This window comes from Schistocerca nitens, chromosome 1 (genome assembly GCF_023898315.1).
Source record: "Schistocerca nitens isolate TAMUIC-IGC-003100 chromosome 1, iqSchNite1.1, whole genome shotgun sequence".
In the NCBI taxonomy this organism is placed as follows: domain Eukaryota; kingdom Metazoa; phylum Arthropoda; class Insecta; order Orthoptera; family Acrididae; genus Schistocerca; species Schistocerca nitens.
In genome coordinates this window covers 892119124-892133221 of record NC_064614.1, presented here as the reverse complement: position 1 = coordinate 892133221, position 14098 = coordinate 892119124, and the positions used below count along the sequence as shown (strand labels likewise).

At 43.5% G+C, this 14098-nt stretch overlaps 1 protein-coding gene across 3 annotated transcripts in view; it reads right to left on the bottom strand.

Annotated features, from left to right (window-relative positions):
- Positions 1-14098, bottom strand: part of LOC126191977 (exocyst complex component 8) — a 124182-nt gene that overhangs the window by 30302 nt on the left and 79782 nt on the right. For 2 of the 3 annotated variants that reach the window (XM_049932568.1, XM_049932570.1), the window contains one exon: positions 4785-5010. In XM_049932568.1, coding sequence (XP_049788525.1) covers positions 4785-5010 — 226 coding nt within the window. The remainder of the gene's footprint in view (positions 1-4784; positions 5011-14098) is intronic. The other variant, XM_049932569.1, reaches the window with a different exon arrangement.

Genomic DNA, 14098 nt, shown 5'->3' with positions numbered 1-14098 from the left:
CCGAATTGCTATCAAAGGCAATGTCAGAACTGTCTCTTTGCTTTTACCTTTCCTAAAGCCAAACTGACTGTCATATAACAATTCCTTAATTTTATTATCCATTATTATGTATACTGTTCTTGTCAGCAGCTTGGGTGCAAGATTGTGCAGTAATTCTTACACTTATACGCCCTTGCAATCTTTGGAATTGTCATGGATGATATTTTTCCAGAAGTCTGATAGTACATCATCAATCTCATTACATTCTATACACCAATTTGATTAGTCATTTGGTTGCCAACTTCACCAATAATTTTTGAAATTCTAGTGGAATGTTATCCATCATTTCTGCCTTATTTGACCTTGAATCTTCCAAAGCTCTTTTACACTGAAGCATTGAAGAAACTGGTATACACACGCGTGTTCAAACACAGAGATATTTAAACAGGCAGAACACAGCACTGCAGTCAGCAACACCTATATAAGACAACAAGTGCCTGGTGCAGTTATTAAATCGGATACTGGTGCTACAATGACAGGCCATCAAGATTAAAGGGAGTTTGATGGTTGGTTGGTTGGTTGGTTTGGGGAAGGAGACCAGACAGCGTGGTCATCAGTCTCATCGGAGTAGGGAAGGATGGGGAAGGAAGTCGGCCGTGCCCTTTCAGAGGAACCATCCCGGCATTTGCCTGGAGTGATTTAGGGAAATCACGGAAAACCTAAATAAGGATGGCCGGATGCGGGATTGAACCGTCGTCCTCCCGAATGCGAGTCCAGTGTCTTACCACTGCGCCACCTCGCCCGGTGAAGGGAGTTTGAAAGTGGTGTTATAGTCGGCACATGAGCGATGGGACACAGCTTCTCTGAGGTAGCGATGAAATGGTGACTTTCCCTTATGACCACTTCCTGAGTGTACCGTGAATATAAGGCATCCAGTAAAACATCAAATCTCTGACATCGTTGTGGCCGAAAAAAGATCCTGCAAAAACGGGACCAACAATGACTGATGAGAATCGTTCAACGTGACAGAAGTGCAACCCTTCTGGAAATAGCAGCAGATTTAAATGCTGGGCCACCAACAAGTGTCAGTGTGCGAACCATTCATCAATATGAGCTTTTGGAGCTGAAGGTCCACTCATGTAATCTTGATGACTGCACGACACAAAGCTTTACACCTCGCCTGGGCCCATCAACACTGAGATTGGAATGTTGATGACTGGAAACATGTTGCATGGTCAGACAAGCCTCTTTTCAAGTTGTATTGAGTGGATGGACATGTACGGATAGGGAAACACCCTCATGAATACATGGACTCTGCATGTCAGCAGGGCACTGTTCAAGCTGGTGGAAGTTCTATAATAGCGTGAGGTGTGCGCAGCTGAAGTGATATAGGACCCCTGATACGCCTCGATATGACTCTGACAGCTGACACATATGTAAGCATCCTGTCTGATCACCTGCACCCATTCTTATCCATTATGTATTCCGATGGACTTGGGCAATTCCAGCAGGACAATGTGAAACTCCACACTTCCAGAATTGCTACAGAGTGACTCCAGGGACGGTCTTCTGAGTTTAAACACTTCTGCTGGCCACTAAACTCCCCAGACGTGAACATTATTGAGCGTCTCTGGGATGCCTTGCAATGTGCTGTTCACAAGAGATCTCTGCCCCCTCATACTCTTATGGATTAATGGACATCATTGGTGTCAATTCCCTCTAGCACTACTTCAGACATTAGTCAAGTCCATGCCTCTTCATGCTGCGGCACTTCTGCATGCTCGAGGGGGTTTTACATGATGTTAGGCCGATGTATCAGTTTCTTTGGCTATTCAGTGTAAATTCTGATTCTAATACTGTATCTCCTATCTTTTTCTTATTGACTCCTGTCTCTTTTTCTATCTCTTCTTCTATCACATCACCAGATAAGTCCTCCCCCTCATAGAGGTCTTCAATGTGCTCTTTCCACCTATACGCTCTCTCCTCTGCATTTACTACATTTAATAGTGGAGTTCCTGTTGCACACTTAATGTTACCACCCTTCCTTTTCTTTTTGCCACAGGTTGTTTCAACTTTTCTATATGCTGAATCAGTCCTCTTGACGGTCATTTCTTTTTCCATTTCTTCGCATTTTTTCTACAGCCTTTTCACCTTGGTTTCCCTGCACTTCCTATTTATTTCTTTCCTAAGTGATTTACATTGCCATATTTCTGTCTTTTCCTGAACATTTTCCATTTTCTTCTTTCATAAATCAATGGAAGTATGGTTTTTCTTTTCTTCTTTTACCCAAGCTTTCTTCAGAATTAGTATCCTAGTAATTAAGTTTGAGTCTCCAACATCTGTGAGTGCCCTCTACAGAGATGTCCACTCCTCTTCAGCTGAACTGCCTACACTGGTTATCCTATTGCAGTACCCACATCTGTAGTGAACTTCAATCATGCCTCATGATTCTACAGTACTTCGTTATCCTACTTCCTTCCTCGCTGATTCTTGCAGACAACTGTCTTACACTTCAGTCCACTCTTACCAAATTGTGATCTGAGTCTATATCTCATCCTGGGTATGCCTCACAATCCAATTTCTGATTTTGGAATCTCTGTATGTCCATGATGTTATCCACCGGAATCTTCTTGTGTCTCCAGGTTTTATCCACATATATCTCCTCTTCCTCTTGTGATTCTTGACCAGAACATTTGTTAATACCACCTGAAATTAATTGCAGGACTCAATTAGTCTTTCTCCTCTCTATATTCTCGCTGCCAAGCCCATTTTCTTCTATTCCTTCCCCTATAACCACATTCAAATCCCTAATGATTTTCAGATTTCTATCTCAATTTACATAAAGAATTACCTGTCAAATATCCACATGCACTTTCTCCTTCTCTTCATATTCTGTTTATGACATCAGCATGTATATGTGAACTTTCATTGTCGGCATTGGTTTGTTGTCGACTCTGACGAGAACAACCCTATCACTGAACTGTTCACAGTAACTCACTTTCTGCCCTACTGTCATATTCATAACAAATCCTACAACCTTTATACCACTTTTTGCTGCTGTTGATATTACCCTATATTTACCTGACCAGAAATCATTATCTTCTTTCTTTTTTCCATTTTACTCCACTGATCCCCACTACATCTGGATTGAGCATTTGCATCTCCCATTTCAGATTTTCTAGCTTTCTGGTGTTCCATGTTCTGATTTGTAGAATGTTATCCCTTTGTTGGTTCTTCCATCTCTTTCTCACCTTCCCCTGGTCAGTCCCATCCCAGAGATCCAAATGGGGCATTAATCCAGAATCTTTTGCCAATGAAGAGATTATCATACCACTTTTTCAATTACAGGCCACAGGTCCTGCAAATACACACCATGTGTCTTTAATGTAATGGATTCCATTGTCTTCTGCATCCTCATGCCGTTGATCAATACCAATTCTTTCACCTTTTATGGGCAGTTCCCATCCCAAGGGCAACAGAGTGCCCTGAATCTCTGTCTGCTCCTCTGCTCTCTTTGACAAGACTGTTGGCTAAACAAGGGTGACTTCTTATGCTGGAAGTCTTCAGCCACCTTTGCTGATGATTTTTATTCAAAATTTAAGTAGTTGCTGCATCTGAACCTGGGACTGAAGACTCCATGTCTAAGAAATCATTTAAAATATTACAATTTTTAAAAGATGTAACAATAATAATACCCCCCCCCACACACACACACACAGAGGGAGGGGGGAAAAGTTCAGTCAGTGGGTTCACTGCATTTCTCCACTTGACTATGGTATCATTTGACAAAACTTATCATTCCACAGGTTACAGTCACAATAAAACATTGGTTTCTAAACTACTGTTTAACGTCTTTGTGACATCAGTTGGTCAATGTTATTACCCATGGTGTATACACTAGTTGTGTCATATAATTCAGATTAAACTGATAACGCACATGTCACAATAGACATTTAACTGACTTAAAGAAATAATAAAAGCTGTGTGTGTTATAATCAAACATTATATATATTTGCCCTAAATTTTCATTGCTCTGTGCTGCACTGCTTGGCAAGGCTGTTGCCAAAATCAGACAAATAATAATGTAGGTTAACAGAGTACATCTAACAGAAAGTATAATTCACATGCAGTAGCTTAGCAATAATACACAGACAGGCAATGAACCAATGATATAAAAGGAACACACAGTAAAATACAAGGGCTGTAAATATTGAGTGCCCTACTATGGAGAGTAAAAATGCTGCATCAGGTAATTGGAGGCCTCGGAAGAGCTCATCTTTGGAAACAGGTCAAAGACATAATGATTCATCTATGGTGAGAGCGGAGGGTGTCCCAAAACCTCACAATGCCACAACTGCAATAAAAGCCTGACATTGTGTTTCTGAAAAGGTAATGTAAGCTATCATATGACATGATAGGGCGATCGTAACACATTCTCACTGCGGGCTTCACGTAATACTTGACAACATTCTGATGCACTTTTGCCAAGGGCAATCTCGATTTTAATCCACAAATATAGACCACCTTTTGAAAACATACTTTAGAGTAGAGAAATCAACACTTTTCATTTCAATGCCACACAGCAACTACTCTCTTAACTGGATGCCCCTCAAATACATACTACACATCAAATAACAACACCTGCTGACTGCTACCACATCCTATTTGTGCATGCCGAGTCTCCTGTGAGTGTCTGCACTACATTTTCACTACTTTATTTACAGCCCTTGTAGCACATTAATATATAATATGCCCGATTACAAAGTAAATATAGCTTTCAAGGAAATGCAAGAAAACACAGTTACCTGTTACCTGTGACTCGAGATTCTCAATCCCGATTTCAGACATTTCCTGCAAGAAACGCTGTAGACCTGCTTTGTTCTGCAGGTTAGTTGGACGCCAACGGTCTTCAACAGCACGCATCTTCACAGCATCTACTAATTTTTCTCGTGTCTCACGCAACAGTCGCACTAGAGGCTGACGCAACTGGCCATCCAACTGATAACGTAAATCCAGGCCTAGTTCACACAGCTATGATGAGGGAAAAACACTCTAAGAGAAGTGAACCACACGAAGAAAACTATGAAGAGTCAATATAACATAAACAGTATTTAAAATTGTTAATGGCCAATGAAATTAGACAATGAGCAGCAACTGAATATGATATTGCTTTAACTAATGGTAGCTCCCCACTGCTCTCTGGGGGTTTTTATGTGGAGGATGTCAAATAAATGCTCGATCATCATCATCTTGGACAGTTTCCAGCCACTGGCTGGGTCTGTCGGGAACACAAGCCTCTCCATCGTGTTCTGTCTTTCCACCATTCCCCCTCTTCCACCTTCGTCCAGTTCTCTCCTCTTCTCATCACACATTCCTTCACTCCCTTCACCCATCTATCTCTTGGTCTTCCTCTGGGCCTCTTCCCCTCCAGTTGCAGATCAAACATCCTCTTTGGAATTCTTCCCTCATCCATTCTCTTCATGTGTCCATACCACTGCAGTCTTGATTTTTCTATCCTGTCCTGTACTGGTTCCTCCTTTAGTCTTTCCCTCACATACACATTTCGCAATCTGTCTCGTCTTGTTACACCCAACCTGCTCCTCTGGAACTTCATTTCACTAGCATGTATTCTACTTTTGTCGCTTTTGTGCATTACCCATGTCTCACTTCCGTATGCCAATATGGGGACAAAGTAGGTTCGGTATATAATTCCCTTGGATTTCTGTGGCACCTCCTTGCTCCAAATAAGCCCCCTAATGCATTTGTAGAACTGCCCTGCTTTTCTGCACCTTTCATTTATTTCCATTGCGTTTCCCCCCATACTTTAAATCACGCTTCCCAGGTACTTGAAGTTCTCTACCACTTGTAGTTTTTCCCCTCCACAAGTTATATCCACATTTGGCCTATTCTTCTTCCTTGTTGTGAGAACTACAGAGGAATCACCCTGCTATGCCACTGTGGAAAAATCTATGAAAAGATCCTGGAGAAGAGAATAAGAAGCAGTATTGAAAGTAGACTGCAAGAGGAGCAGTACGGTTTCAGACCGGGAAGATCAACAACGGACCTCGTATTTGCGGTAAGGCAACTGCAGGAAAGGCACTATGAGTACGGGAAGGATTTAATCATGGCCTTTTTAGATATTGAGAAGGCGTATGACAGTATCTGTAGGGACAAGCTCTGGGATGTGCTGAACGCAAAAGGGATAGATGAAGAGATAACACGAAAAGTCAGAAAAATGTATGAGGGAAGTGAGAGTTGTGTGAAAGTGGGGAGGGAACGTACTGCATGGTTCAAGCTGGAAAATGGGCTGCGACAGGGAAGTGCACTTTCGCCTTTATTGTTTATTATTGTTATGGATGAAATCCTACAGCAAGTATCAGAGGCAATTGGAGATCATAAAATGAAAGCAGTGCTTTTTGCCGATGACCTGATGTTATGGGGAAATTGAGAGAAGGAGGTGCAAGAGCAGTTAGATGCATGGGAGGCAACGGCAGCACAATATGGAATGCATTTCTCTGCAAAGAAAAGTGAAATGCTCGATATTTGGAGAAATATTTTGAAATTCTTCATAAAACCACACACATCAAACAAATACCAGAAATTTCTTCTACAATATCTGGACACAGTATCTTATTAGGGCAACATCACTCTTGAGGAATTTTAATTCCACTAAAAATGCATGTTTTCAATAAGAACCCTGGCAGAGTTTCATACTAGCTACCACCAAGTGTAGGAAACTCAGTGGATCAGCCTCTCCAATGAGGAATAATTCCACACAAGCCACAAGCATGGAAGGAAGAGAGAGAGGTGGAGAAGAGAGAGGGAGAGAGGGAGGGAGGGAGGGAGGGAGAGAGAAGACCAGGGATAGATAAAGAGCTCTGAAGAACTATGCTCAAAAAGTAAGAATTTTATCACCCTGTCTACGAGCCTGTCTGTTGATCAAGCCCTCTTCTGTTACATGAAAAGTTATCTACTCTTATACAGTCATTATTATTACTTAGTTTTATAACTGTCTTAATGTTGCACCTGTACTGAATCCAAATTTCTCACTGGTCGGTAAGATTTGACAACTGTTTCACACAATTTTTAAGAGCCACTAATAATTACATTCATGAGACAGATATGATGACCACACTACCCACAGTTAATATGATTTCATTTACTTATTCTATGCACATACAGAATACCATAATTTGAAGAATCTTAAAAATCTGCACAACACTGGGGTAAGAACATACAATGATAAAGTAAAGCGTTCTCAGCTTGCCACACAATTCGTATTTATATGACTGAAATAAAATCTGCAGAAGTTCTGTTTCTTTATTCCCTTTCTTAATTAGCAGTGTGCATTCTGCAGTCAAATTGAAGCAAAGCAAGCACTGTATTGTGTGTGAGATACAGAGGCAAGCAAGTGTGCCAGGACTTACTCCAGTTAACTGATAGTAGCGCCACATCACCTTAACGCATCGTGTGTAGTGTGCAAGTATTGCAACACAATTAAGTATGAAATTAAAAATCAAAATTTACATTGAAAACTTTGTTAAAATATATTTTAGAATAATAATGTTCCAAATATAAAGTTTTATGAAACTTCCTGGCAGATTAAAACTGTGTGCCGGACTGAGACACAAATTCTGAACCTTTGCCTTTTGCGGGCAAGTCCTCTACCAACTGAGCTACCCAAGCATGACTCATGCCCCGTTCTCACAGCTTTACTTCTGCCAGCACCTCGTCTCCTACCTTCTAAACTTTACAGAAGCTATCCTGCGAACCTTGCAGAACTAGCACTCCTGAAAGAAAGGATATTGTGGAGACATGGCTTAGCCACAGCCTGGGGGATGTTTCCAGAATGAGATTTTCACTCTGCTGTTCGAGTCTTGGTCCGGTACACAGTTTTAATCTGCCAGGAAGTTTCATATCAGCACACAATCCGCTGCAGAGTAAAAATCTCATTCTGATAAAGTTTTATGTACCTAGACTTAATAGTTTATGTAAAATGGCCGTTTTAAGAGAAAGATAAGTGCACTAAATAACAAAGATAGAAAGCCAGAATTTGGTCAGAATGTGCATATAGAGCTTATAAATAAGTGGTGCAAGTTTCAAGCCCACAGAACAAAAAATTAACACCGGAATCCAAGTTTTAGGAAAAATCAAAGGCGCTAAAATTGGACTTAGAAATGTAAAAATTTGGTTCACCCTAAAAATCACAACTGAGAGACCTCATTAAACTACCTCTTATAGTTTTTTAGTAATTAAGTAAAAATCAATTTTGTAACTAAAATATACCCAATTGTAGTAAATTAAGTACATGTAATTTTAATGATAGAAAATTTTGTTTAAAGCAGATGATAAAACCTACCAATTAATAGAGCTATACTAAATTTTAGAGTTGTAGTATTAATAACAGCCAATACGAGTTCTAGTAAAGGTATGGTCCAGAGGTAACGATCTACTGTTAGTTCCAGTATAAAAATTCTAGAAGGCAAAATTTTCATTCAAGCAAGCTGAAACTTTTTCTGTGCTTTCAAATAACTTATTTGAATAAGTTTAAAAATGGAGAAGTTTCTAAATTAATTTATAACTAGGTTATTAAAGATTGTGTGCCCAAGAAAGCAGTTGTTCGGAGGCTGCTGCAGTACACAGAAAGCCGTAGACAACATATGTTCCCTCAGCCGTCCACTCCAGCACCTATATAAATACAGCCTGAGAGGCAGTAGTAAGGTTAACTTTGCACTCAGCCACTATAAGATTCATGTCTGTTAAACGTCGGATTGCGCTATGCCTCTGATGATGTCAGAACCGGACTGTGACGGATCGCGTATTTGTGATAAAAATGGATTGCTTGGAATTCACCAAGGTAACTGTTAGTGTGCCGTCCTTGAGAATTACAAATCCGCTTGGCAAGTGGCGACTATTATCTCCACTTTTATGGCGAGCATTAATTTTGAACATTTATTGCAAACTTTTATTATTAGTCAGGGCGAAAGATAATCTGGTAGAAACATACCACAGAGGTCACCTCTTAACTGCTAGTTGTGTTGTTAGAATAGAAAGATTTATTTTCAATTGAACATTGTGAATTCCAAGAAACTTCACTCAATATAAGTATAAAATAGAAGTTTATACTTTCATTTAAAATCATAGTCCTGATCCCGCTAAGCAGAAGGAGAATAGAAACTTTTCTTTCAGTGGGCTGGATCAGAATGTGGCCGTGTGGACTGTGGACAGTATGTTTCCCTTCGTTTTCTGGCTGACCATAAATTTAGTTGCCAGGCTCGAGTGAGAAAGATGGCGAACTGAATAACAACCAACTATAAACTTACTAAATTATCATTATCTCTGCTGCTCCATAAAATGTATAAACTAAAATGTCTTGTTATCACAAAATTAATAATTTTGGACAGTTTGTCACTAACGAAAATTCATCTGAAGACACCTCACTTACATTTCCAACATTTAAGAAATGGGCAGCTGAACTCAAACATGGCCATACTTATCTTGAAAATGATCTGTATGAAAACAGTCCAAAACTGCAACCGCAGATGAAAACATAAAGAAAGTGCACAATAAGGTACTGGACAATTAGCCATTAAAGTTATGTGAAATAGCTGACAATATAGGCATGCCACAAGACAAAATACCGTAAACCAAGACCTAATTCACACAGCTATGGACAGGTTGGTTGGTTGTTTGGGGTTTAAGGGACCAAACAGCAACGTCATCAGTCCCTTGTTTCAAATGTGGTCCATTCCGCGAGTGTGACATCTCAGGAAAGTCAGAACAATAAAAGGGAAAAGGCTAAAAATGTAAAAGGGCCGTCATGTTGTCAATGACAAAAACAAAATGAGGGAAGGCAGCAAGAGAACGAACCCAACGCTATGCTGAAGCAGCAGAGGCAAGACCACCTGTGACTTAAAAGGTGCAACTGCTAGAATGTAGAAGTACGTATGAGAAAAGGAGACTAACCAATCCATAAAAAACAACAGAGTAAAAGGGGAAGAAAAGAGGATTTCAGTCAGGGAGGTGAGTCGGGAATCTCCAAACATGGCTTACAGTGGGAGATACCCCAACACTTACTGCCCTGCCCCAACACCAGAGAGAGATTAAAAACCTTAAAACTGAGAATAAAAACCACTTTCCCAGAGGAAACTGAGAACCAGAGATACCATATTGGAATCGTCAGCCAACATCAAAGGTAAAGTGCGGGGGAGGCTGTACTTAGCACGCAGAGCCAAAAGAAGGGGGCATTCAACCAAAATGTGGGCTACTGACTGGAAGGCTACACAACCACAAAGTGGGGGTGGCTCATCACACAAAAGAAAACCATGGGTCAGTCTGGTATGGCCAATGCGGAGACGGCACAGTGTGGTCGAGTCCTTTCGGGAGAGGCAAAAGGAAGAACGCCACGGGCCTGGTGTCACCTTAATCGCACGAAGTTTATTAGACAGAGGAGTAGCCTCCCAAGAGTTGGCCCATGACTGTGCGAAGTGGGATTTGATGTGAAGCCGTAAATCCGCTGCAGGAGGGGTTACAGAGAAGGAGGGGTAAGTGACTGCTCCCCCAGCCAAACAATTATCGAGCTCATTACCTGGGATACCTGCATGGCCAGGCACCCAAAGGAAGTCAACGGAACAAGCAGCATGGTGAAGATCAGCGAGATGGTCATGGATGGCAGAGACCAAGGGATGGAGTGAAGAACACCGGTCAATAGCCAGAAGGCCACATAACAAAACGCGGTTGTGTTTGGACTGTTTAATAAAGGTAAGGGCCTGGGAAATTGCTATCAATTCCACAGTAAACACCCCACATGTAGGTGGCAGCAGATGATTTTCCGTTCCAACAGAGGACATGAAGGCATACCCCACATGATCAGCAGATTTAGAGCCATCAGTGTAAAAAGCAACAGCATCCCGAAACTCCCATAAAATTTGGTGGAAAAAGGAACGGAACACCATCGGGGGGGGGGGCCTTTAGGACCTCGGCGGAGATCCATCCGAATTCGAGGCCGAGGAACTAACCAAAGGGGGTGGAGGGGAGGGAGCGAGGAAGACAGGACAAAGAAGGAAGCTGAAAATCACGGCAAAGAGACGCAAGGCGGAGCCCAACCGGTAAACCTGCCCGAGGGCGGGAATCGGGTGGGCGACGTCCATGGTCTGGGAACACGATAGAATAGGAAGGATGAGTGGGAGAGGAACGGATAGCGAGTGCATAAGACACCAGAAGCTGGGACCTCCGAACAGAAAGGGGGGAGGGGGGGGGGGATCCCAGCTTCAGCCAGGAGACTATCAACAGGGCTAGTAGGGAAGGAACCAGTCGCCAAACGGATACCACGATGGTGGACTGGATCCAGCACGTGCAGTGTGGAAGGAGCAGCTGAACCATAAACTTGACAACCATAGTCCAAGCGAGACAGAACTAGAGCGCGATAAAGACGGAGAAGGAGGGAATGGTCCGCACCCCAAGAGGAGTGGGCAAGGAAGCGAAGGACATTGAGTTTACGGAAACATCCTACCTTCAGAAGTCTGATATGGGGCAGCCAAGTGAGCTTGTTGTCGAAAAGAAGATGCAGGAAATGAAACTGTGGGACCACAGGCAATCATTGTGCATTGAGATAGAGCTCTGGATCAGGGTGGATCGTAGTACGGCAACAGAAGTGGACCACCCGTGATTTTAAAGGAGAGAATTGAAACCCGTGTGAGAGAGTCCATGCAGAGGCACGCCGTATAGCTACATGGAGCTGCCGCTCTGCAGAGGCCATCGAAGAGGAACTAACCCAAATGCAGAAATCATCCACATACAGGGCAGGGGCGACCAAAGGGCCGACAGAGGCCACAAGTCCATCGATAGCAATGAGGAAAAGAAGGACACTCAAGACAGAACCCTGTGGGATGCCCGTCTCCTGGGTCCGTGGAGAACTAAAAACAGTACCAACCCGAACCCTGAATGACCAATGGAACAGGAACTGGTGGATAAAAATCGGGAGTGGGCCCCGAAGACCCCACTGATGAAGGGTAAGTAAGATGTGATGGCGCCAGGCCGTGTCATAGGCCTTGTGAAGGTCAAAAAATACTGCAACCAAATGGCGGCACTGAGAAAAAGCCTGCCAAACTGCGGATTCCAAGCGAAGTAAATGATCGATTGGAGACCATCCCTCTCGGAAGCCACACTGGTAAGGGGACGATAGATCCCGAGATTCAAGGACCTAATTGAGCTGACGGGCTACCATCCATTCAAGTAACTTACAAACAACATTGGTCAGACTAATTGGCCGATAGCTGTCAACAGATAGGGGGTTCTTGCCAGGCTTAAGGACAGGAAGCATGAGGCTATCCCTCCACTGAGAAGGGAAGTCACCCTGGAGCCAGATACGGTTAAACACCCAGAGAAGATGTTGCCGTTGTGGAGCACTGAGATGTTGAAGCAGTTGGTTATGAATGGAGTCTGGGCCAGGGGCCATATCATGAGAAGAAGAAAGTGCAGAAAGAAATTCCCATTCAGTAAAAGGTTCGTTGTAAGATTCTGACTCACAAGGGGTAAAACATAAGGTGGAAGCATCGGCTCGCTGTTTCCGGTGAAGGAAAGCAGCCGGATAGGAGGCTGATGCTGATGCCATTGCAAAATGGGTCGCAAGATGTTCCGCAAGAACTAACGGGTCCGTACAAAGGCCATCTGAGAGGTGAAGGCCTGGGAGGGTGGACTGCCGATGGCAACCTTGGAGAGAGCAAAGTGTAGCCCATACCCGTGACAGAGGGACAGTAGAACTGAGGGAAGAAACAAATCGTTCCCAACATATCTGCTTGCTCTGTTTGATTAAATAACAGGCTTTCGCGCGAAGGCGTTTAAAGGTAGTAAGGCTGGCTACGGATGGGTGCCTCTTTAAATGTTGCAAAGCTCGACGGCGATCACGGATGGCAATGGCAATGGCCATACTCCACCACGGGACTTGCCGGCAACTAAATGGTCCAGATGAGCACGGGACAGCAAGGCTAGCAGCGCAAACAATCGTGTCAGACACGTCACACAGGACGTCATCAATACAACCCGACAAAGAGGGAGAAAACACGACCTGTGCAGTGTATAGAGGCCAATCGGCGTGGTGGAAAGACCAACGAGGTAACCTGTCCATCGGGGAGCAGGAAGGAAGAGAGAGAATCAACGGGAAATGGTCACTATCACAAAGGTCGTCGTGTGGCAAACAGTGTAATGAAGGGAGGAGAGAGGGAGAAGAAAGAGAAAGATTAATGGCAGAAAAGGTACCACGACCGGCACTGAAATGAGTAGGGGAGCCATCATTAAGAAGGCACAAGTCGTAGTCTGCAATAAACTGGTCTATGAGAAGACCTTGTCTAGATGAAAATGCACTGCCCCACAAGGGATGATGAGCATTAAAATCTCCAAGGAGGAGGAAGGGAGGAGGAAGTTGCTGAAGAAGAGCATTTGAGGCAGCAGGTGTAAGAGTCCTGTCAGGAGGGAGATAAAGATTGCAAACCGTGACCTCAGAGTCCAGGTGGACCCTAACAGCAACGGCTTCCTATGTAGTTTGAAGAGGAATCCACATGCTAGCAATGTCTGTACGGACCAACGTACAAATGCCACCAGAAGCCCGCAGGAGTCCGACCCGATTTCGACAAAAAACACGGAACCCACGGAGGGTCGGTGAGTGAGCATCAGTAAAATGAGATTCCTGTAGAACCACACAAGTTGCAGACTAAGACGAAAGAAGGGATTTCAATTCCGGAAGGTGACAATAGTATCCATTGGATAACCACAGAACGATGATTTAAATGTGGGCTGAACACGCTAAAGCCAGTCATACCGCCGGGTCACCACCCGTCACTGACAAGGAGGGGGCGACATCCATGAACGACAGGTCAGAATCCGGTTGTGAAGCCGGGGATGGGACCTCTGGTGACACCAGAGGCTCTTTGTCCCGGGACTTATGTTTCTTCTTCTTTTCAGGCTGAGATCGAGGAGGGCTGTGTGGCATAAAGGAGCCAGCTGCAGCAAGATTGGGAACAGAAAGAGACCGGGTGACCTGGGGGCCGACAGACCGCGGCTCTCGCGGTCGTCGCGTGGCAGCAGACCTTTGGCCTGGAAGGTGCCGGGAAGGGCCATCCTG